This window comes from Glycine max, chromosome 14, assembly GCF_000004515.6.
Source record: "Glycine max cultivar Williams 82 chromosome 14, Glycine_max_v4.0, whole genome shotgun sequence".
Classification (NCBI taxonomy): domain Eukaryota; kingdom Viridiplantae; phylum Streptophyta; class Magnoliopsida; order Fabales; family Fabaceae; genus Glycine; species Glycine max.
In genome coordinates, this window is record NC_038250.2 from 16,737,588 (window position 1) to 16,763,911 (window position 26,324).

General features: G+C 42.6%; 1 protein-coding gene across 1 annotated transcript; it reads left to right on the forward strand.

The window, feature by feature from the left end:
* Nucleotides 1–2,125: 2,125 nt before the first annotated feature.
* Nucleotides 2,126–2,755, forward strand: LOC102669820 (uncharacterized). The gene has a single exon (XM_006596646.1). It carries the CDS (start codon nucleotides 2,126–2,128, stop codon nucleotides 2,753–2,755), a length of 630 nt encoding a protein of 209 aa, XP_006596709.1.
* Nucleotides 2,756–26,324: the final 23,569 nt, after the last annotated feature.

A 26,324-nucleotide genomic window follows, 5' to 3' on the forward strand; every position in this document is an offset into this window, starting at 1 on the left:
GTAACACAAGTTCCTCGAGAGTTTGATACTCGGTTCTTACCGTTTTATACTACTTGCGCGATCCGGTGCACTTGCCGGGTTCGATCAATTTTTTGGCGCCGTTGCCGGGAAACTTCTTTCTAGTTGGAAAGTTAGTTCAGTCCAAGGTGTCTATTCTTTATTCTTTGATTAACTATGAATAGTTGCTTTCGATTCATATTTGTTTTCTTCTTGAACTGGATAACCATTGTTTCTGTTAGTGTTTTATATGCATAGATCTCCCACATGCAATTTAGTTCCTCTGGACTTACAGATTGAAGCTATGTTAAGAAGGAACAGAGATGAAAGGAGAAGAAAATTACTGCAAGACAGGACAGTAGCTTCCATTCTAGAGGAAGAAGCTCGTTCTTCTGATTCTACGTCATTTGACTCACCATCATCAAGGGAATCCATGACATATTTACTAGAAGCCATTATCATGCCTAATGAACACCAGCAAAGGGTTACCCTTGAGGACTACTCAAGCAGTTCAGTACCACAATTCTTTACCAGCATCGCACGTTCGGAAGTCCAAGCTCACAACATAAACTACCCTCATTCTTTAATTCATTTAATACAGGGGAACTTATTCCATGGATTACCAAATGAGGACCCCTATGCACATTTGGGAACATTCATTGAAATCTGTAACACTGTAAATATTGCAGGTGTGCCAGATGAAGCCATCAGACTCAACCTATTTTCATTTTCCTTGGCAGGAGAAGCCAAGAGGTGGCTCCATTCATTTAAGGGTAACAGTCTGAAGACCTGGGAAGAAGTTGTTGAGAAATTTCTAAAGAATCACTTCCCTGAGTCAAAGACTACGGAAGGGAAAGCTACAATTTCATTATTTCATCAGTTCCCTGATGAATCCCTAAGTGAAGCGTTGGAGAGGTTTAGAGGTTTGTTAAGAAAGACCCTCACTCATGGAATCTCTGAGCCAACCCAGCTTAACATATTCATAGATGGGCTGAGGCCGCAATCTAAGCAGCTATTAGATGCTTCTGCAGGGGGGAAAATAAAACTGAAAACCCCTAAAGAAGCAACAAAGTTGATTGAAAACATGTCTGCCAGTGATCATGCCATTCTACGTGATAGAGTACATCAACCCACTAAGAAGAGTTTACTGGAGTTATCATCACAAGACGTTGTGTTGGCACAAAATAAGTTGTTCTCTAGGCAACTTGAGATCTTGACATAAACCTTGAGTAAGTTGCCAAGTAACTTGTCTAATGGTCAACCTTTACAGCCTTCTGTTTTGCAGGTTACAGGTTGTACCATATGTGGTGGTACTCATGAATCTGGCCTTTGCATTCCTTTTGAAGAGCAAACGCAAGAGGTTAGCTACATAGGGAATCAACAAAGATAGGGATACAATCAAGAGGGATTCTCAGGTTTCCAGCAGGGTCCTTACAGCCAACAAGGACAGTGGAGATCACACCCTGGTAATCAATTCAACAAAGACCAGGGTGGACCTTCCAATAGGCCGCCTCAACAAGGGCCTAACATTTTTTAGAGGACAACTAAGTTGGAGGAGACTCTGACTCAATTCATTCAGGTGACCATGTTAAATCACAAAAGCACTGAGTCAGCATTGAAGAACCTTGAGATCCAGGTGGGCCAACTAGCCAAACAATTAGCTGAAAAGTCACCCAATAGCTTTGGGGCGAACACAGAAAAGTGTCCCAAAGAGGAATATAATGTTGTGATGACAAGAAACAAGAAGCGTTTGGTAGTTGAGGATGAGGATAGGGTGGCTTTGGAGAAACAAATTGTTGTAAAGGATGGCACTTAGAAAAAGAAAGAGGAGGTAACAGATGTGACAAGTCAAGAGAGTGAAAAATCAATAATGGTTGAGGAGAAAGAAATAAACGACCAAGAAAAAGAAATAGAGGTAGAAAAAGAAAAAGAAAATGAAGAAAAAGAAAAAGTTGAAAAAAATAAAGAAGGGAAAGAAAAGAGTAGAAGTGAGAAAGCAAGAGAGAAGAAGAAAGAAAAAGCTTCAAATGAGGATACGAAAGTACCATATCCTGTGGTACCTTCCAAGAAGGACAAGGACCACCATCTGATGAGATTCCTTGATATTTTCAAGAAACTGGAAATAACTATGCCTTTTGAGGAAGCTTTGCAACAAATGTCACTCTACTCGAAATTTCTGAAAGATATGTTGACAAGGAAAAACAAATACATCCACCAGGAGAATATTGTTGTGGAAGGAAACTGCAGTGTTGTAATACAGAGAATTCTTCCACCAAAACATAAGGACCCTGGTAGTGTTACTATTCCTTGTTCAATTGATGAAGTCACTCTGGGAAAGGCTCTCATTGATTTGGGTGCCAGTATCAACCTAATGGCGCTCTCTATGTGTAGAAGGTTGGGAGAGTTGGAAATCATGCCCACGAGAATGACTTTACAACTTGCTAACCGATCCATCACAAGACCTTACGGGGTAGTTGAGGATGTTCTGATAAGAGTGAAACATATGATCTTTCCAGCTGATTTTGTGGTCATGGATGTGGAGGAAGACCATGAGGTTCCAGTCATTTTGGGACATCCCTTTATGTCAACTGCAGGCTATATAATTGATATGGGAAGAAAGACACTGGAGATGGGTTTTGAAGATCAAAAGATCAATTTTGATCTTTTTGAAGAAAGCAAGTCGATGCCAGAGCATAATGTTTGCTTGCAGGTGATGGAGGTTAAAGAAGAAGTCTTGAAGGTGAGGACCAATATTTGATCGCCCATTGAAGTAAAAGCGTCAAGCTAATGATGTTAAAGAAGCGCTTCCTGAGAAGCAACCCAGTTCTAATTTCTGCTATTCTGTTTTTTTATGCATTGTATAATGTGGAACTTGCTTTAAAATAATTACATTGAGGTATATCAACTTGTTTTTGAATGATAGATATAAGGGTTTCAAATTCTTGAGAAAAGGACTTAAATAGAACTTATAATTTTTTTTCTTCTGAAAATCAGTCCTTTCGCTAAGCGCAAGCTTCGCGCTAAGCGCATCGTTTGTCATGCGCTAAGCGGAGAGTCTCTAGCGCTTAGCGCTCAACCCTTGCATCTCAGGCTGATTTGGTCCACTAAGCTGGCCAAGGTTGAGCAAAGCCCATTTCAATTTGATCTGAATTGGGCTAAGCGGTGACCTACTTGCTAAGTGCATCGTATTCACTGGCTAAGCGCGAGACGTCGCCGCTAAACCCATTTTGATGTGGCCTAAATTGGGGTTCATTGAGCTAAGCGCTACTCATGCCAGCTAAGCCAAATTCCTTGTGGCCATAGTAGTGCTAAGCGATCCATCATTCGCTAAGCGCAAGCCCCTATATATTCAAGATGCATTATATTAGCTAAGCTGGCCCAGAGCCAGGCTTAGTTATGATCTGCAAAATTCGTTAAGCGCCTTTTCTGTGCGCTAAGCCCGGCTCTGTGCAAAAAAAAAAAATCAGATTTTGAGTTTCAAACTTGGGCTAAGTGCGCTGTTCCGCTAAGCAAACCGCTTTAAGAAACCAAATGTCTCTCTGGCTCGCTTAACGCTGCGATTCGCTAAGTGAGAGGGTCGAAAATTACTTAAGTGCGTGTAACATCAGTTACACTCACTTTTGCCTGAAATTTCAAAGCACTGCCTGCATTCTCTCCCTCACCCAAATTCGTGCACTGTGCATTTTTGCTTTCTTTTTGCATCTCTATGCATCTTCAGTAATCAACAATCCAAGTAAGTTTCTCATTCCCTTTACTCTTTTATTTTGGTGAACCTTAGGGTAGAGAACCATAGAATTTAGCTTTTAATTTTTAGGGTTTTAACGATATTAGATTTGTTAAAAATTAGGATTTTGTGAATGATTGTGCTGTGTAGATAGTTTTGGCTGGTTTGAATGTTTGATATGCCTTAAAGAGGCTCATAAAAGAGGAGAAAACGAACTTCGTTTTCTGGGACACCATAGAACACATGAGCTTTGTTAAGTAGAGAATATCCTTATAACATCAGGCACCTAATAGGAAGACCAACACATTGTCTACTTGTCTTTACACATCATTACTCACCTGATTTTCCTTTTTAATAGTTAGTTTGCATATCTATTCATAGTCGACACATATCTCTTCATACAAGACACTTATTCACTGAATATAGCTTCAGCAAGTAACACAAGTTCCCCGAGAGTTCGATACTCGGTTCTTACCATTTTATACTAGTTGCGTGATCCGGTGCACTAGCCGGGTTCGATCAGAAACCTATACCCTAATGTCACATCCTATCAGAGCATTGTGTTCCCATGTCCTCTAGCATGAGGTTCTTCATAGTCATCCACCTAACCATCTGCTCCCACGAACACAAGGTTCGAGATCATCATAGGATCCAAACACAAATAGCACACGGGGAGTGAGTTATCACATTCATAGCTAGTAAAGAGAAACAAGACAACATGTAGATATACATATCATATAAACAAAATGTAACTTACTTAAACATAGCTCACGTCATTCCATTACTTTGTCACGAAACATCACATCACAACACAACACATCTCATTCATTTTCACATCACTCATGTACTCAAGGATCAAAACACAATATCACTAAATCAATCAATATCAATCAATACACAAGCGTTATGCAATAGATACACTAAGACTCAATCCTATATGCAATGTGGTACCATGTCAGTGATAAACCTCATCGGGCGCCTAGGTAAAATCATAGGGAAACTAGTCCGGGTCACGTTGTTTTGCGAGAATGCTCCAACCATATGGAATCGGCACAAGCTTATAAGAGCATGTAGAAGCAAATGACTTTGATGTTTTGATGATGATCATGATGATTTGATGCAAATGATGCAAATGCGCTTTTCAAGTTTAAATTCAAGACAATGATTCAAGAATACAAGACACAACATCAAGATGATCACTAGTATTTTAGGAAGGGAATTCCTAATTGATATAGCAAAAGGTTTGGCCAAGTAATTTAAGTTAAAAATGTTTTTCAAGAGATTTACTCTCTGGTAATCGATTACCAGAGGATGTAATCGATTACCAGTGGCCAAAAATGGTTTACAATAGCTATTAAAAATTTAAATTCAAATTTTAGATTGTGTAATCGATTACATAATATTGGTAATCGATTACCAGCAGTTAATAAATGTTTTAATTCAAATTTTAAAACCTGTAATCGATTACATAAAACCTGTAATCGATTACCAGAGGAGATTTTCAGAAAATTATTTCTAAGAGTCACATCTTTTCAAATGGTTTATACATGGCCACCAAAGGTCTATATATATGTGACTTGAAACACGAATTTGCTCAGAGTTTTTCATATCAAAAAGTCTTATTCTATCAAAGAGCAAAAACATTTCATCCTCTTAAGAATTATTTGGCCAATACACTTGCAATTCAATATGGAATTAATTGAGTGCTCAGATTGTACAATATATCTCTTTCAAGAGAGATACATTCTTCTCTTCTTTCTAAATTCTCAAAGGGGATTAAGAGACCGAGGGTCTCTTGTTGTAAAAGAATTCTGAACACAAAGAAAGGATTGTCCTTGTGTGTTCAGAACTTGTAAAAGGATTTTACAAGATAGTGGAACTCTCAAGCGGGTTGCTTGGGGACTGGATGTAGGCACAAGGGTGTGGCCGAACCAGTATAAATCCGAGTTTGCACTTTCTCTTCCCTTAAACTCTTTTATTTATTATTGCTTTATATTTATATTCAGATTGTTCTATTTGAATCATTATTTAAGAGTTCCTTTTTTTAAGGGAATTTGTAACTTGCATAGAAAGTGAAATAGAATTTTAATTGGGGAAATGGTTTGCAAGATCTTAATTCAACCCCCTTTCTTAAGATATTTGAGGCCACTTGTCTAATAAGTGGTATCAGAGCTTCATTCTTGTATAAAGTTTAGAAGCTTCAAGAATAATGGCCTCAGCAAACTTCTTATTTCCAGAAGGAAATTCAATCAATAGACCTCCAATCTTTAATGGAGAGGGTTACCACTACTGGAAAACCCGAATGCAAATTTTTATTGTGGCAATAGACTTAAATATTTTGGAAGCCATAGAAATAGAGCCTTATATACCCACCACGGTAGAAAGAACCACAATAGATGGGAGCACAACAAGTGGAAGCACAACAATAGAAAAACCTAGAGATAGATGGTCTGAAGAGGATAGAAGACGAGTACAATATAATTTAAAAGCCAAAAACATAATTACATCTGCCCTGGGAATGGATGAATATTTCAGGGTTTCAAATTGTAAGAGTGCTAAGGAAATGTGGGACACTTTACAAGTAACACATGAAGGCACAACATATGTCAAAAGATCTAGGATAAACACATTAACTCATGAATATGAACTATTTAGGATGAATGCAAATGAAAGCATTCAAGACATGCAAAAGAGGTTCACACATATAGTGAATCATCTTGCAGCTAGAGGGAAAGATTTTCAAAATGAAGATCTCATAAACAAAGTATTAAGATGTCTAAGCAGAGAATGGCAACCTAAAGTAACAGCCATTACTGAATCAAGAGATTTATCTAACATGACTCTTGCTACTTTATTTGGAAAGTTACAGGAACACGAAATGGAATTGTTGAGATTAAATCAACATGAAGAAAATGACAAGAAAAAGAAGGGAATTGCTCTTAAAGCCTCATCTTCAATCCAAGAAGAAAGTGATAAGGAAATTGATCTAGATGAAGATGATGATCTTAGCCTCTTTGTAAAAAGGTTCAACAAGTTCCTAAAAGTCAGAGGAAGTCAAAGGCGACCAAATTTTAAAACTAAAAGAAGGATAGAAATCTCATCTTCTACTCCAAAATGCTTTGAATGCAATCAACCTGGACATCTGAGGGTTGATTGTCCTATCTTCAAGAAAAAGATGGAGAAATCTAAAAAGAAAAATTTTAGTGAAAAGAAAATGAAGAAAGCGTACATCACCTAGGATGACAATGATATGAAATATTCTGAAGATTCAGAAAATGAAGAAATAAACCTCTGTCTAATGGCTAAAAGCTATCAAAGCGATGAAGAGGTAACATCTTCAAATAACTTATCCATTTCTTTTGATGAATTACAAGATGCATTTGCTGATTTGCATAAAGAGTCAATCAAACTTGCAAAGTTAGTTTCATCTTCTAAGAAAGCAATTTTAGATTTAGAAAATGAAATTTCAAAATTAAATAAAGAATTAGATCATCTTAGAACTGAAGTCTCAATTTCTAAATCAAATGAAAAAGTTCATATCTCTACTATTTCTGACAAGAAAATATCTGATTCTTGTAGTTGTTGTGGAAAATATGAAAAAGAAATTAAAGATTTGAAAAACTCACTTGCAAAATTTTCTTATAGTAAAAATAATTTAGATGTCATATTAGGAAAACAAAGATGTGTCTCTAATAAGGCTAGAATAGGATATAAACCTGAAAAACAACAAAAATTTCATAAAAACCTCTTTACTTCCACACAAAAATATAATTCTAGTTCTATCACTTGCTTTTACTGTGGAAGAAAAGGGCATGGCACATCTACTTGTTATTTTAAGAAAAACTACAACAACATTAAAATGATATGGGTCCCAAAAGGATCTTCAGTGTACACTAACACACAAGGACCCAATAAAGTTTGGGTACCTAAGTCAAAAACTTGATTATATAGGTGTCTTTGAGGAAGGAATGGTACATAGATAGCGGATGTTCAAAACATATGACTGGAGATGCATCAAAGTTTACACATATCTCTCCCAAGAAAAGCGGGCATGTAACTTATGGTGACAACAACAAAGGTAGAATCCTTGGAGTTGGTAAAATAGGTACAAATTCTTCAAACTCCATTGAAAATGTTCTACTTGTTGAAGGTCTTAAGCACAACCTACTTAGTGTTAGTCAATTATGTGACAAAGGCTATCTAGTATCATTTGATTCTCAAAAATGTCTTATAGAACATAAGCATGACATTAATATAAAGCATGTAGGATATAGAGTCAACAATGTATACATGATAGACTTAAGCCTAAAACTAGATAACAATCATTGTTTTCTTAGCAAAGATGATGATCCATGGTTATGGCATAAAAGAATTGCTCACATAAACATGGATCACTTAAACAAATTAATTTCAAAAGATTTAGTAGTTGGTTTGCCTAAATTAAAATTTGAAAAAGATAAACTATGTGATGCATGTCAAAAGGGAAAACAAACTAGAAGATGAAACTATGAGAATTGGAGGAAATTACTATGCTCTTGTCATAGTTGATGATTTCTCTATATTTACATGGACATTATTCATTACTCATAAAAGTGATGCATTTCAAGCATTTAGGAAACTTGCTAAAGTTATACAAAACAAGAAAAATCTTAAGATTGCATCCATTAGAAGTGATCATGGGGGTGAACTTGAAAACAAAGATTTTGAATTGTTCTGTGATGAACATGGTATTGAGCATAATTTTTCTGCACCTAGAACCCCTCAACAAAATGGAGTTGCTGAGAGGAAAAATAGGTCATTGGAAGAAATTGCTAGAACTTTATTAAATGATACTTCTCTTCCAAAATATTTTTGGGCTGAAGCCGTCAATACTGCATGTTACATCATGAATAGGGCCTTAATAAGACCCATTTTAAAGAAAACCCCATATGATTTATATAATGGTAGAAAACCTAACATTTCACATCTTCATGTTTTTTGGTAGAAAACTATCCCATCATAGGAACAAAATGGGTATTTAGAAATAAGTTAGATGAACATGGAATAATCATTAGAAATAAGGCTAGATTAGTTGCAAAAGGATATAATCAAGAAGAAGGTATAGATTATGAAGAAACATATGCTCCAGTTGCTAGATTAGAAGCCATTAGAATGCTCTTAGCATATGCATCCATAATGAATTTTAAGCTTTATCAAATGGATGTTAAAAGTGCTTTTCTAAATGGCTTAATTCAAGAAGAAGTATATGTTGAACAACCACCAAGTTTTGAAATATTGGATAAGCCAAATCATGTCTATAAATTGAAAAAGGCTTTCTATGGCTTGAAACAAGCCCCTAGGGCTTGGTACGAGCGTTTAAGTAAGTTCCTTTTAGAAAAGGACTTCTCTAGAGGAAAAGTGGATACTACTCTTTTTATAAAAAGAAAATCACATGATATTTTATTAGTTCAAATTTATGTTGATGATATTATTTTTGGATCTACTAATGAATTATTGTGCAAGGAATTCTCCCATGACATGCAAAGTGAGTTTGAAATGTCAATGATGGGAGAACTTAATTTCTTTCTTGGATTGCAAATTAAACAAACCAAGGATGGTATCTTTGTCAATCAATCCAAGTATTGCAAAGAGTTAATCCACAAGTTCGACATGGAAAATGCTAAGCACATGGCTACTGTCATACCCTAATTTCGTCCGGGGACCTTTGCTTGATGACATGCGACCTTTCTTTGGTCCTTGTGAGGTGCTTGACACCCATCATTAGGCAGTTTGTGAAAATTCCAGGACATGCCGGAAAATCAAAAAAATATCGATGCACAATCCGTAAGTTTCCGTAACACACCGGAAATCAAATGGAAGCATCGTTGCATAATTAAGTGAGGTTCCGTAACATTCCGTAAGTCAAAAAGGGGATGGTTATGTAATCCACAAGGTTCCGTAACATTACGGAAAGAAAACAAGTATCGTTACGAAATTCGTAAGTTTCCGTAACTTTACGAAAAAAGAATCACCAAAAAACAGCAGGGGGGTGTACTTAGTAAAAATGGGGGTGCAAATAGCACCCAGGCCCACTTGGGCCCTCCAGAAGATTCCTCCAGAAGGCTGTTGCTTCTGGAGGAAGCAACCTGGCTCGCCTGGGCGAGCTGAGCTTGCCTGGGCGAGCTGGGCGGCAACCACCTCCCCTATTTTGCTATAAATAGGGGAGGAATGAAGAAGGAAGGGGTTCAGCCCCTTTGGCACTTCTCTCTCTTTCGAATTTGCTTGGAAAAATCGTTTCCGTGAAGAAAATCTAAGCCGAGGCGCTTCCGAAACGTTTCCGTAACGTTTTCCGTGAAGAATTTCGCAAAGGTTTCAACCGTTCTTCGACGTTCTTCATTCGTTCTTCATCGTTCTTCGATCTTCAACGGGTAAGTACCTCGAACCAAGCTTTTCGATTCATTCTATGTACCCGTAGTGGTCCACATTGTGTTTCGTGCATTTTTTCTCGTTTTGTTTACTTTTTATACCCCCTGTTGACGTGCTTAAGCCATTTTACTTAAGTCATTTATCGCTTAACTTAAAAATAAAATAAATTTCCACCGAACGTTTGAATTGTATTATCCATTAACTTCGGTTAAAATAAATTCCGACCGTTCGGTCGTGCCGTAACCACGTTGGAAATCAAAAAGAGGTAAAAAATAATATAATAATCAAAAAGACATCTTTTAGTAAAATAAAGCGGAAAATCAATCGGACGTTTTCTCTTTGGGATTTCTCATTCTTAATCGAATTGATTAATAACTAAAGTGAAACTAAAGGCTAAAATCAATTCGCCTAGTCAAGCTCGTCCATAAAAATAGGCTTTTGAAGTTTGTCATTTCATTTTCTCACTAAGTAAAATGGATCATTTTTAAGGTCCAACGCCTTAAAATGATCACCTCTTAAAGTAAAAAAGAATCACTTGATAAAAAAGAACTACGTAGGTCTGAGTTCCTCATTGAGGATACGTAGGAGCAAAAGCCCCGCTTTTGTCGACCACCCCAAGAGATCGTTAATGGTCCAATGCCTTAACGTTTCTCTCCTTTCAAAAACAAGAGATCGTTAATGGTCCAATGCCTTAACGTTTCTCTCCTTTCAAAAACAAGAGATCGTTAATGGTCCAACGCCTTAACGTTTCTCCCCTTTCAAAATCAAAAGACCGTTTAATGGTTCAACACCTTAAATGACCTTTTGTTCAATAAAAACATATTTTGCAAAAAAGACAAAAACAACTTAACCAAACACTTTGTTCCGAAAGAACTACGTAGGTCTGATTTCCTCATCACAAATTGAGGAATACGTAGGAGCAAAGGGAAACACCCTTGTCGACCACAAAAAAGAAAAAATATAAAAAGGGTATAAAGGATATAAGAATATAAAAGGGAACATAAAAATCAAAGTCATGTTTGCACATTCGATTAAAGGCTGCCGTCCCTTGGGACGGACATGTGGGGTGCTAATACCTTCCCCGTGCGTAAATACAACTCCCGAACCTTTCACTAAAAATTTTGTAGATCGGGTCTTTTCCGGTTTTTCCGACGTTTTCCTCAAATAAACGTTGGTGGCGACTCCGCGCGTATTCCTTTCGTGGAACACGCATCCCGCGAGTCTCGCGTCGCCCTCCCGCCGAAGGGTAGGTTGCGACAGTTGGCGACTCCACTGGGGACTGTTTTTTAGAGAGTTAGGCCATTTAATCTTGTGCAATGTTTTATCATGACTTTCTCCTTTGTTGGTTTCCCTTTATTTGTTTTATGTTCTTGTGTATATAAACTATTTGTTGCTTTTAGTGTGTTTTAGAATGTATGCATGAGGTAAATATTTATTCATTTGATGCACACAAACACTAACACTATTTGCACACACTGTGAGTGAAAAAGGGCCCTATACCCGGGTTCATGGGAACATAAGGAGTGGAGGTGAATCTGTGATCATGCTAGGTCTCCGACTTGCTTGATTACAGTGAACCCTCATCTAGAGCTTTTCTCTTTGAAAACTTATTGTTGCTAGTAGTCCCTACTGCTGCAATATGTTCTTCGAAGGGGATGATACCTCTAGAAACCATCAAGAGAGATATGACTACCTTGGGGATTATTGCTAAAAGCCTAGTTAGTTCTCTCCCTTATAGGTCCCTTAAATAGGGGCACGGAGCAAACACGATGCGTGCCATTTTTCACACTGCCATGCATAAGTATCATATACCCGTTTGCTTATGTTCAGTGAATATTATCATACTATGTACATCCCCGTATTGTACCTTTCGCATGTGCATCATGTGTGGGTTCCATCTTAATCCCCTATCTTGGGCAAACCAACAGAGGGTCCGTGTCACCTTCTTGAATACATACGTTGGGCACTTTGCTACCCCAAGACGTTGTATCTAAGAAGGAGACAATTTCCCGAGCTCCCGTATTCATAAATTGCATCTGTGTCATATGCATTCCTTCATGCATTCATCCATTCCACCCATGATAGATGTCGGAGTTTTGATTCGCACTAGATTTTATTTCACTTTAGTAAAACATGGGATCAAGTCAAAAGCCTTCGCTTAAAAAGAGGTTTTATCAAGTCAAAATCAAGAGCTTAGAGGTCACCAGTTTACGAAAGTTGGGGCAATTAATGGGTCAACTTCAACGGCAAGCCTTCCGCAAAGCCTATGGTAAGCATTTGGGACCTAGCTAGGGTAGAAGTCTCCATGGAACCAATTGCCTCCCTCGCCCAGTATTATGATCAGCCGTTGAAGTGCTTCATCTTTGGGGACTTCCAGCTATCACCAATGGTGGAAGAATTTGAAGAGATCCTAGGATGTCCTCTAAGGGGAAGGAAACCATGCCTCTTCTCAGGGTTCTACCCCTCATTGGCCAGAATTTCTAAAAAAGTCCAAATCTCGGCGCAGGAATTAGACCGCCAAAGGCAAGTCGAAAATGGGGTGGTCGGAATACCGAGAAAATATTTGGAGGTAAAAGCAAGAATCTTGGCAGATAAAGGCGAGTGGACCCCATTCATAGATATTCTCACACTGTTGATTTTCGAGGGAGTCCTCTTTCCAAATGTGGATGGGTTGGTGGACCTGGCAGCGATCGACGTTTTTCTCGCCTATCATAACCACAAGGAAAGTCCGGTTGTCGCTATGCTAGCCGACCTATATGACACCTTCGACCGAAGATGTGAAGAAAGCAATGCAAGGATTGTTTGCTGTACTCCAGCTCTCTATGTGGGGCTGGTTTCACACCTTTTTCTCCAAGAAGGTAGGCTCGTCTATCCGCTACAAGGTTACCGCTCGTGCGTCGAAAAAGGAAAGGCGAATTGGGACCAACTCTTGGCTAGCATGGGGGGGCGTCTGTTAATTGGTTCCCTCGCTAGAAGGAAGGAAGAATCAAGATTCTATCTTCATGCGAAGGATGTCCAAATGTTCCCTTGATGGGAACAAGGGGTTGTATTAATTATAATCCCGTTCTCACCATAAGACAGCTTGGCTACCCCATGAGAGGAGTGCCATTAGACGAAAGCATCACGCCTTTCATCGCACGGGGTTTTAGTGACCACAACGCGAGGGTACTCCAAGGAGTTCGCAAGGCATGGGATGCGGCGTGAAGAAAGGACAGAGAGCTTAGGGGAAGCAGTAATGGGATCATCGGCGGCTATCATAAGTGGCTGAGAGTCCGAACACAAGGATTGGATTGGCTCCCAAATCTAAAGACTGTGAGGGACGATGAGGTTAAAGCTTCGGAAGAAAGTGATGAGGTACAAGCCCTAAAGGCAGAGCTTGAAAGAGCCCGAGTAGTCGAAGAGAAGTTCAAGTCCATAGCCATCAAAGTCTGAAAAGAGTATGATGAACTAAGGGACGTCAATATGGCCACCGCTGATGCCTTGGAACGAGAAACCAAGAAGGCCCAAAAGGAAGAACACGTGCCAGCAAAGTTTTGAGGGGCTTTATAGGGCAGCAATAGTAAGCTCAAGCTCCGAAGAGGTGAAAGGAATCATCACGGGTCAAAGGCATGATCTTGAAGGACGAGCTAAAGGCTTACCTTAGGTCGAAAAGAAATTTGTCCCAACAGTTAAGCGAGACTGAAGGGAATATGTGGGCCGTCATCGATGAGTGCAAAGAGAAGCTAAATCTAGCGGCGACTCACGAGCAAAGGCTAGAGGATGAGTACGCCAAGATATCAGCAGAAAGCGAAGCAAGGGAGAGGGTAATTGATTCATGGCACCAAGAGGCAACAATGTGGACGGACCGATTTGCTCTTACTTTTAACAGGAGTCAAGAACTTCCCCGATTGCTAGCCAAGGCCAAAGCAATGGCGGACACCTACTTCGCCCCCAAGAAGATCCACAGACTTCTCAGCTATTGTCAACATATGATAGACTTAATGGACCATATGATTAGAAACCGCTAGGAAGTTTGTATTGTCGCTCAAATCTTGACTAGTTATAACTTTTTGAATAAAATGAGTTTATCCCACGTTTTTACTCCAAAAATCAGTGCGAATCAAGTCACTCCCGCATTTTATCTCTAGCATGCATTGTATGTTGGTCTCGTCCTTTGTCACGGGAAGCCGGAAGGTCCATATCACCTTCTTAATTGTGCACATGGGGCACTGCGCCCCCAAATGCGCAAGTAAGAAGAGATAATTTTCCGGGCTCTCGTGTCCGTAAAATGCATTCATATCATGCATCGCATAAGCATATCTTCATAACATCATAATGAACATATCCTGCATTTGTCCGTTATCATATTCCAGCCTCACATTTTGCATGAGTCATGGCATCATCATGCATATGCGTTCAACAAACTTTTTGATCTGCAAAATTGCATACCATTTGTTTTCATGTTTGCTCATCCTTGCGTTTTCCTCTACAAAACAAAAACAAAAAAGGGGGAAGCGTGAAACTTCATACTACATTCTTAGTTTCATGTGTTAGGCACCACGAGCCAACCATGTTGGGATCATAAACCCGTTTCACTTAAAAACAAAATAATTGAACATGGTACCTAATGCATGGTGTCATACCCTAATTTCGTCCGGGGACCTTTGCTCGATGACGTGCGACCATTCTTTGGTCCTCGTGAGGTGCTTGGCACCCATCATTAGGCAATTTGTGAAATTCCAGGACATGCCGAAAAACCAAAAAAATATTGATGCACAATCCGTAAGTTTCCGTGACACACCGGAAATCAAATGGAAGCATCGTTGCATAATTAAGTGAGGTTCCGTAACATTCCGTAAGTCAAAAAGGGGATGATTATGTAATCCGCAAGGTTCCGTAACATTACGGAAAGAAAACAAGTATCGTTACGAAATTCGTAAGTTTCCGTAACTTTACGAAAAAAGAATCACCAAAAAACAGCAGAGGGGGGTGTACTTAGTAAAAATGGGGGTGCAAATAGCACCCAGGCCCATTTGGGCCCTCCGGAATATTCCTCCAGAAGGCGGTTGCTTCTGGAGGAAGCAACCCTGCTCGCCTGGGCGAGCTGAGCTCGCCTGGGCGGCAACCACCTCCCCTATTTTGCTATAAATAGGGGAGGAAGGCAAGAAGGAAGGGGTTCAGCCCCTTAGGCACTTCTCTCTCTTTCGAATTTGCTTGGAAAAATTGTTTCCGTGAAGAAAATCTAAGCCGAGGCGCTTCCGAAACGTTTCCGTAACGTTTTCCGTGAGGAATCTCGCGAAGGTTTCAACCGTTCTTCGACGTTCTTCATTCGTTCTTCATCGTTCTTCGATCTTCAACGGGTAAGTACCTCGAACCAATCTTTTTCGATTCATTCTATGTACCCGTAGTGGTCCGCATTGTGTTTCGTGCATTTTTATTCTCGTTTTGTTTACTTTTTATACCCCCTGTTGACGTGCTTAAGCCATTTTACTTAAGTCATTTCTCGCTTAACTTAAAAATAAAATAAATTTCCACCGAACGTTTGAATTGTATTATCCATTAACTTCGGTTAAAATAAATTCCGACCGTTCGGTCGTGCCGTAACCACGTTGGAAATCAAAAAGAGGTAAAAAATAATATAATAATCAAAAAGACATCTTTTAGTAAAATAAAGCGGAAAATCAATCGGACGTTTTCTCTTTGGGATTTCTCATTCTTAATCGAATTGATTAATAACTAAAGTGAAACTAAAGGCTAAAATCAATTCGCCTAGTCAAGCTCGTCCACAAAAATAGGCTTTTGAGGTTTGTCATCTCGATTTCTCACTAAGTAAAATGGATCATTTTTAAGGTCCAACGCCTTAAAATGATCACCACTTAAGTAAAAAAGAATCACTTGATAAAAAAGAACTACGTAGGTCTGATTTTCTCATCCCAATTGAGGAATACGTAGGAGCAAAGGGAAACACCCTTGTCGACCACAAAAAGAGAAAAAATATAAAAAGGGTACAAAGGATATAAGAACATAAAGGGAACATAAAAATCAAAGTCATGTTTGCACATTCGATTAAAGGCTGTCGTCCCTTGGGACGGGCGTGTGGGGTGCTAATACCTTCCCCGTGCGTAAATACAACTCTCGAACCTTTCACTTAAAAGTTCGTAGATCGCGTCTTTTCCGGTTTTTCCGACGTTTTCCTCAAATAAACGTTGGTGGCGACTCCGCGCGTATTCCTTTCGTGGAACACGCATCCCGCGAGTCACGTGTCGCCCTCCCGCCGAAGGGTAGGTTGCGACAGTTGGCGACTCCACTGGGGACTATTTTTAGAGAGTTAGGCCATTTAATTTTGTGCAATGTTTTACCGTGACTTACCCCTTTGTTGGTTTCCTTTCATTATGTTCTTGTGTATATAAACTCTTTGTTGCTTTTAGTGCGTTTTAAATGTATGCATGAAGTAAATATTTATTCATTTGATGCACACAAACACCAACACTATTTGCACACACTGTGAGTGAAAAAGGGCCCTATACCCGGGTTCATGGGAGCATAAGGAGTGGAGGTGAATCTGTGATCATGCTAGGTCTCCGACTTGCTTGATTACAGTGAACCCTCATCTAGAGCTTTTCTCTTTGAAAACCTATTGTTGCTAGTAGTCCCTACTGCTACAATATGTTCTTCGAAGGGGATGATACCTCTAGAAACCATCAAGAGAGATATAACTACCTTGGGGATTATTGCTAAAAGCCTAGTTAGTTCTCTCCCTTATAGGTCCCTTAAATAGGGGCACGAAGCAAACACGCTGCGTGCCATTTTTCACACTGCCATACATGAGTATCATATACCCTTTTGCTTATGTTCGGTAAATATTGTCATACTGTGCACATTCCCGCATTGTGTCTTTTGCATAGGCATTGCATGTGGGTTCTGTCTTGATCCCTACTGTAAACAAACCAACGGAGGGTCCGTGTCGCCTTCTTAAAAACGTGCGTTGGGGCATTTCGCTACCCCTAGACGTCGTATCTAAGAAGGGGACAAATTCCCCGGACCCCCGCATTCCTAGATTGCATCTGTGTCATATGCATTCCATCGTGCATTCATCCATCCCACCCATGAGATATCGGAGTTTTGATTTGCACCAGCTTTTGTCTCACTTTAGTAAGCATGGGAACAAATCAAACCGGCAAGAGGTTCTACCAAGTCAAGGTCAAAAGCCTAGATACCACCAGCATCAAGGAATTAGGGCGGTTGATGGAACCCCTCCAAATGCAAGCCTTCCGCAAGACTTACGGAAAGATCTTAGAGTTGACCATAGCAGAGGTGTCCATAGAAGCCATTGCATCACTTACCCAATACTACGACCAGCCTTTGAGATGCTTCACATTCGGGGACTTCCAATTAGTACCAACCATTGAAGAATTTGAGGAAATTCTAGGATGTCCTCTCGGGGGAAGAAAACCATATCTTTCCTCCGGATGTCTCCCCTCTTTGAGCAGAATTGCAACTGTGGTCAAGGATTCAGCAAGAGGTTTGGACCGCATAAAACAGACTCGGAACGGCATAGCGGGCCTACCACAGAAGTACCTAGAAGACAAGGCGAGGGGTATGGCCAATCAAGGAGACTGGGTCCCGTTTATGGATGTGTTAGCTTTGCTAATTTTTGGGGTCGTCCTCTTTCCAAACGTGGATGGTTTGATAGACCTAGCAGCAATCGACGCTTTCCTTGCCTACCACCATAGCAAGGAAAGTCCGGTGGTAGCTGTCTTGGCAGATCTATTTGACACATTTGACCGAAGGTGCGAGAAGAGTAGCGCACGGATCATCTGTTGCTTACCCGCCCTCTGTGTTTGGTTGGTTTCACACTTGTTCCAACAAGACACAAGACATCCATGTCCGCTCCTGAGCCATCGCTCGTGTACTGAAAAGAGGAGAATGGATTGGGACCAGCTCTTGGCCGGGATAGGAGGTAGAACAATCAGTTGGTTCCCCCGATGGAAGGAAGGAAAAGAAGGAGTCCTTTTCTCATGTGGAAGGTACCCAAACATTCCGCTGGTAGGACGAGGGGTTGTATTAATTACAATCCCACGCTCGCTATAAGACAACTAGGGTACCCCATGAGGGGAGCACCGACGGAAGAAAGCATGTCTCCTTTCCTTGTGAGGGATCTCGGCGCACAAAATTCCAAGACTATACAAAGAATCCATAAGGCATGGGAAACCCCGTTAAGGAAAGATCAAGAGCTTAGAGGCATTCGTAATGGCATCATTGGTGGGTACCACGAATGGCTGAAAGTTCGCATACGAGGTTTAGATTGGCTCGCCAAGTTAAAAGTCGTCAGCGAAGAGAATTTTGAAACACCGGAAGAGGACGAAGAAGTCCAAGCTCTCAAAAGCGAGTTAGGAAAGGCAAAACTCGCCAAGGAGAAGTTCAAGTTGGCTGCTACACACGTTCGGAAGGAGTGTGCCGGGTTACGGGAAGAGAATGCAATTACCGCAAGAGCCCTTGAACAAGAGACCAAGAGGGCTCGCAAGGAAGAGTATGGCCGGAACAAATTTCGCGGAGCTCTATGGGGTAGCAATAATGAACTCAAGTTGCGAAGGGAAGAAAGGGACCAGTCGCGAGCACATAGCATGGTTCTGAAAGAGGAGTTGATTGCTTGTTCAAGGTCCAAAAGAAGTTTGTCTCAGCGTTTATGCGAGACAGAGACCAACATGTTAGCTATCATCGCCAAGTACCAAGAAGAGTTGGGTCTAGCCACGGCCCACGAGCATAGAATCGCGGATGAGTATGCCCAAGTATATGCAGAAAAAGAGGCTAGAGGAAGGGTGATCGACTCTTTACACCAAGAGGCAACCATGTGGATGGATCGGTTTGCTCTTACCTTGAACGGGAGTCAAGAACTTCCCCGATTGTTAGCCAAGGCCAAGGCGATGGCAGACACCTACTCCGCCCCCGAAGAGATTCATGGGCTTCTCGGCTATTGTCAGCATATGATAGACTTAATGGCCCACATAATTAGAAATCGTTAGGAAACTTGTATGGTCTCTCAGACCTTGACTAGATATGACTTCCTTTTTGAAATAAAATGAGTTGGTCCCATGTTTCTACTCCAAAAAGCTTGTGCAAATCAAATCACTCCTACATCTCATCTCTAGCATGCATTTTCTTTCTTTACCCACTCCTCACGTTTGGTTTTTTAGGGAAAAACACCATAACTAAACGCGCCGCAAGGGATCCCTATCGCACCAGATCCAAATCTAGAACGATGGGTGATCAAGAGGAGACGCAGGAACAGATGAAAGCCGACATGTCGGCTCTGAAAGAACAAATGGCCTCCATGATGGAGGCCATGTTAGGTATGAAGCAGCTCATGGAGAAGAACGCGGCCACTGCCGCCGCTGTCAGTTCGGCTGCTGAAGCAGACCCGACTCTCTTGGCAACTACGCACCATCCTCCCTCAAACATAGTAGGACGGGGAAGGGACACACTGGGGCACGATGGCAGCCCTCACCTGGGATACAACCGAGCGGCTTACCCTTATGGATTGCCGCCCAACTATTCACCACCCATCTTGCAAGAAGATGCGGGCCACATTGCTTCTACCGTCCATGAAAAAGAGCCTCCTCAGCAGCCCGACGAAGTCCATAAAGACCCTCAAGATTATGCTCGGAGGGATGTCGAGTTTTATCCCCCGATCCCCGAAGGGCCGGCACCAGGCACGTTGCCTCAACCCAACATCGCAGCATCGCCAATAGTTTTGTCCATGGAAGGGCCGCCCCCGGCAACTGAAGAAAGGAGGAAGCTCGATCTCCTTGAGGAAAGATTGAGGGCTGTGGAAGGATTTGGGGACTATCCGTTTGCAGACATGACGGATCTTTGCTTAGTACCCGATGTTGTTATTCCCCCGAAGTTCAAAGTGCCGGACTTCGACAAGTATAAAGGGACGACTTGTCCCAAAAACCATCTCAAAATGTACTGCCGTAAGATGGGCGCTCATTCTAAAGATGAAAAGCTATTGATACACTTCTTTCAGGATAGCTTGGCCGGAGCTGCGGTAGTGTGGTACACTAATTTGGAAGCTACCCGTATCCGTACTTGGAAGGATCTGATTACCGCCTTCCTAAGGCAGTATCAGTACAATTCTGATATGGCTCCTGACCGTACTCAACTGCAGAATATGTTTAAGAAAGAGGGTGAAACCTTTAAAGAATATGCACAGCGATGGAGGGATTTGGCGGCACAAGTAGCTCCTCCCATGGTTGAGAGAGAGATGATCACCATGATGGTAGACACTCTGCCAGTGTTCTACTATGAGAAGCTAGTGGGTTACATGCCGTCCAGCTTTGCGGATCTGGTGTTTGCCGGGGAAAGAATCGAGGTTGGATTGAAGAGAGGAAAGTTTGATTACGTTTCCTCCACAAACGTGAATGCCAAAAGAATCGGGGCGACAGGGACAAAAAGGAAATAAGGAGATGCCCATGCCGTCTCTTCAACACCCGCGTGGGTCAAACCCCAGCAAACACCTCATGGTACCCATCAGTACGCGCAACATCACCCAAGCTTCTCGGCTCATGCGGGGAACGCCTCTAGTTCAACACCCGTGCAGCCTAAGGCACCCACCCAGAGGGAAGCTCCCCAAGTTCCAACTCCGAACACGACTCGACCGGCCGGTAATTCCAACACGACAAGGAACTTCCCTCCGAGGCCATTGCCGGAATTCACCCCGCTCCCAATGACGTACGAAGATCTTCTACCATCCCTCATCGCCAATCATTTGGCCGTGGTAACTCCCGAAAGGGTCCTCGAACCCCCTTTCCCGAAGTGGTATGACCCTAATGCAACTTGCAAGTACCATGGGGGTGTCCCGGGGCATTCCGTCGAAAAATGCTTGGCCTTTAAATACAAGGTCCAACATTTAATGGATGCCGGATGGCTGACTTTCCAAGAGGATCGGCCCAATGTGAGGACCAACCCGCTCGCCAATCATGGAGGGGGAGCAGTTATTGCAGTTGAATCCGATAGGCCCCACAGGTCTAAACCTTTAAGAGATGTGGCAACCCCTAGGAGGTTTATCTTTGAGGCCCTACAAAAGGGAGGTGTAATTCCCCATAGTGGGTGTAAGGAGGATTCCTGTCTGCTACATTCCGGCGAGATGCATGACATGGAGACGTGTTTGGAAGTAGAGGAATTGTTACAGCGGATGATAGACCAAGGTCGACTAGAAGTCGGCATTGAAGGAAAAGAAGAGCAGCATATATGCATGCAATCTACGGAGGGGAGCAGTGTTGCGAAGCCCAAACCCTTGGTGATATACTTCACTAAAAGTGCAGCCTCGCAAAAGCCCGGGCACCCCTTAATGGCCAAACCTGTTCCTTTCCCGTATCAAAATAGTCACGCGATCCCGTGGAGATATACACCTCCGGGGAAGAAGGAAGAAGAAGTCACTGACGTCAGCTCGCTGTCAGCTAAAGTAACAAATATCACGGGGCTGAGTGGTGTGACCCGTAGTGGTCGTGTGTTCGCACCTCCGGACCTACCAGTCCAACCCGCCGACGTCAAAGGAAAAGGAAAAGTGGTGGAGGAACAAGATGGCGAAGCACCCCACGCTTCGAATAAAGATATTCCAGCAAAGGGGCCCCCAGAGAAAAAGGATGGTAGAAAGGAGGTGTCGCTAGAGGAAGCCAGCGAGTTCCTTCGCATAATTCAGCAGAGCAAATTCAAGGTTATCGAACAGCTCAACAAAACCCCGGCTAGGGTCTCGCTGCTGGAGTTACTTATGAGCTCCGAGCCTCATCGGGCTCTGCTAGTAAAAGTGCTGAACGAGGCTCACGTGGCCCAAGATATCTCGGTAGAAGGTTTCGGAGGGCTGGTCAACAATATCACTGCCAACAACTATCTTGCCTTCGCCGAAGAAGAAATCCCCGCCGAGGGGAGAGGGCATAATAAGGCTTTACACGTGTCAGTCAAGTGTATGGACCATATCGTAGCCAAGGTACTCATCGATAATGGTTCCAGTTTAAACGTGATGCCTAAGAGCACTTTGGAGAAGTTACCATTCAATGTTTCCCACTTAAAACCAAGTTCAATGGTGGTTCGGGCCTTCGACGGCACTCGCCGAGAGGTTAGGGGAGAGATCGATCTCCCAGTACAAATAGGCCCTCACACCTGTCAAGTCACCTTCCAAATAATGGATATTAACCCCCCCTACAGCTGCCTGTTGGGGCGCCCGTGGATCCACTCAGTGGGAGTCGTGCCGTCTACACTCCACCAAAAGCTGAAATTCGTAGTAGAAGGGCACTTGGTCATTGTGTCAGGCGAGGAAGATATCTTGGTAAGCTGCCCATCCTCCATGCCTTATGTGGAAGCCGCAGAAGAATCGTTAGAAACTGCTTTCCAGTCTTTTGAGGTGGTCAGCATTTCCTCCGTGGACTCCCTCTTTGGGCAGCCTAGTCTGTCCGATGCAGCGGTAATGATGGCCCGAGTTATGTTGGGGAACGGTTATGAGCCCGGGATGGGTTTAGGAAAAAACAACGGCGGCATAACTAGACTGATAAATACCCAAGGTAATCGTGGGAAGTATGGTTTAGGCTATAAGCCCACTCAGGCAGACATGAAAAGAAGCATCGCGGGAAGGAAGAACAATGGTCAAAGTTCGCGTTGGAGACAAGAAGGTGAAGGAAGCCCGCCCTGCCACATAAGTAGAAGCTTTATAAGCGCGGGTTTGGGAGACAAAGGTCAAGCGTTCGCGATATGCGAAGATGGTATTCCGAGTACTTTGGATTTGGTACGACCATGCCCTCCTGATTTCCAGCTGGGAAATTGGCGAGTGGAGGAACGCCCCGGCATTTACGCAACAAGCATAATGTAAACCTTTACGGTTTTAAAAGCTCTATAGTTGGGCCTAGGCTTTAGAGTGTTCATTTTGTTAAAGCTTTGTGTCTTTTGTTTTTGAATTTATAATACAAGGATCTTTCTTCATCTGTTCCTGGTCTCTACCCATTCTCATTCATTTGCATGTTTACTTCTTTTTCTAAAGCGGCAGATTCGATGACGAGTTCCCCGAAGGTACTAATACCTGGGACCCGTCTATCAACTTCGAGCAAGAAATGAATCAAACGGAAGATGAAGGAGATGAGGATGTGGGACTTCCTTCGGAACTAGAAAGAATGGTCGCCCATGAGGACCAAGAAATGGGGCCTCATCAAGAAGAAACAGAGCTAGTAGACTTAGGAATTGGCAGTGGAAAGAGGGAAGTAAAGATAGGTACAGGCATTACCGCACCTATCCGTGAAGAATTAATAATCCTGCTAAAAGACTACCAAGACATCTTTGCTTGGTCATACCAAGATATGCCCGGTTTGAGTTCTGACATTGTGCAGCACCGATTACCTCTAAATCCCGGGTGTTCCCCAGTAAAACAGAAATTGAGGAGGATGAAGCCCGAAACGTCCTTGAAGATAAAAGAAGAAGTGAAGAAGCAATTTGACGCTGGATTTCTGGCCGTCGCTCGGTATCCAGAATGGGTTGCCAACATCGTACCAGTTCCTAAAAAAGGTGGGAAAGTACGAATGTGTGTAGATTACCGGGACCTGAATCGGGCCAGTCCCAAGGACAATTTTCCTTTACCACACATCGATATCCTCGTAGATAACACGGCCAATTTCGCTTTATTTTCCTTCATGGACGGTTTCTCTGGTTACAATCAGATAAAGATGGCGCCCGAGGATATGGAAAAGACTACTTTCGTCACACTGTGGGGAACGTTCTGTTACAAGGTGATGTCCTTTGGACTCAAGAATGCCGGGGCAACTTATCAACGGGCCATGGTAGCTTTGTTCCATGATATGATGCATCAAGAGATCGAGGTCTACGTGGACGACATAATTGCTAAATCTAAATCTGAGGAAGAACACCTTGTCAACCTGCGGAAGTTGTTCCAAAGGCTTAAGAAATATCAATTAAGGTTGAACCCCGCTAAGTGTACCTTTGGGGTCAAATCAGGGAAATTGCTTGGTTTTGTTGTAAGCCAGAAAGGGATAGAGGTAGACCCCGAAAAAGTGAAGGCTATCCTTGAGATGCCAGAACCCCGTACAGAGAGGCAAGTCCGAGGTTTCCTGGGGCGCTTGAATTATATTGCCAGATTCATATCGCAGCTCACCGCCATTTGTGAGCCGTTGTTTAAACTCTTGCGCAAAAACCAAACTGATCGGTGGAATGAGGATTGCCAAGAGGCTTTTGGAAGGATCAAAAAGTGCCTAATGAATCCTCCCGTGCTTATGCCACCAGTACCTGGAAGGCCTCTCATTTTGTACATGACAATCTTGGACGAGTCAATGGGGTGTATGCTGGGGCAACATGACGAATCCGGGAAGAAAGAGCGCGCTGTTTACTACCTAAAGTAAGAAGTTCACGACCTGTGAGATGAATTACTCCTTGCTCGAAAGAACGTGTTGTGCTTTAGTATGGGCATCCCATCGCCTAAGGCAGTACATGCTGAGTCATACTACCTGGTTGATATCCAAAATGGACCCGGTTAAGTACATCTTTGAAAAGCCAGCTCTCACAGGACGAATCGCCCGGTGGCAAGTCTTGCTATCTGAGTTTGATATAGTCTACGTCACCCAAAAGGCGATAAAAGGAAGTGCTTTGGCAGATTATTTGGCTCAACAGCCTCTTAACGACTACCAGCCCATGCATCCGGAATTCCCGGATGAGGACATCATGGCCTTGTTCGAGGAAAAGTTGGACGAAGATCGGGACAAATGGACTGTATGGTTTGACGGAGCGTCAAACATTCTAGGTCATGGCGTTGGGGCAGTGTTGATCTCTCCGGACAATCAATGTGTACCTTTCACAGCCAGGCTAGGATTCGACTGCACCAACAACATGGCCGAATATGAAGCATGTGCCCTAGCCGTCAAGGCAGCAATCGACTCCGATGTCAAACTACTCAAGGTGTACGGCGACTCAGCGTTGGTAATCCATCAGCTGAGAGGGGAATGGGAAACTAGAGATCCCAAGCTGATACCCTACAAAGCCTACATCAAGGAATTGGCTAAGACTTTCGATGAGATCTCCTTCCATCATGTTCCCCGCGAGGAAAATCAAATGGCGGATGCACTTGCTACGTTGGCATCTATGTTCCAGCTAACACCGCACGGGGACCTACCCTACATTGAATTTCAGTGTCGTGGCAAACCCGCACATTGTTGCCAAGTGGAAGAGGAACGGGACGGAAAGCCTTGGTATTACGACATCAAGCGATATGTCGAAAGCAAAGAATACCCGCCAGAGATTGCCGACAACGATAAAAGGACATTGAGGAGGTTGGCAGCCAGTTTCTTCATGAGCGGAGGCACACTGTATAAGAGAAATCACGACATGACACTCCTGCGATGTGTGGATGCCAAGGAGGCAAATCACATGATCGAGGAAGTCCATGAGGGCTCGTTTGGAACGCACGCCAACGGGCATGCTATGGCCAGGAAGATCTTAAGAGCAGGTTATTACTGGCTTACCATGGAAAGTGATTGTTGTGTCCATGTGAGGAAGTGCCACAAATGTCAAGCATTCGCGGATAATGTCAATGCCCCACCGCATCCCCTGAATGTCATGTCCGCCCCTTGGCCTTTCTCCATGTGGGGAATAGATGTCATCGGGGCCATTGAGCCCAAGGCCTCGAATGGTCATCGCTTCATCCTCGTAGCAATAGATTATTTCACCAAGTGGGTCGAGGCGGCTTCATATACCAATGTCACGAGGAATGTGGTGGTCAGGTTCATTAAGAAGGAGATCATCTGCCGATATGGTTTGCCAAGAAAGATTATCACGGACAACGGCACCAACCTGAATAACAAGATGATGGGGGAAATGTGCGAGGAGTTTAAAATCCAGCATCACAATTCCACGCCCTACCGGCCAAAGATGAATGGAGCCGTGGAAGCAGCCAATAAGAATATCAAAAAGATTATCCAAAAGATGACCGTGTCATACAAGGATTGGCACGAGATGCTCCCATTCGCGTTGCACGGTTACCGGACTTCAGTGCGAACGTCAACTGGGGCAACGCCGTTCTCATTGGTATATGGGATGGAGGCGGTGTTACCATTTGAGGTAGAAGTCCCGTCATTAAGGATCTTGGCAGAATCCGGATTAAAGGAATCAGAGTGGGCTCAAACACGCTACGATCAGCTCAACCTCATTGAGGGTAAGCGCTTAACGGCCA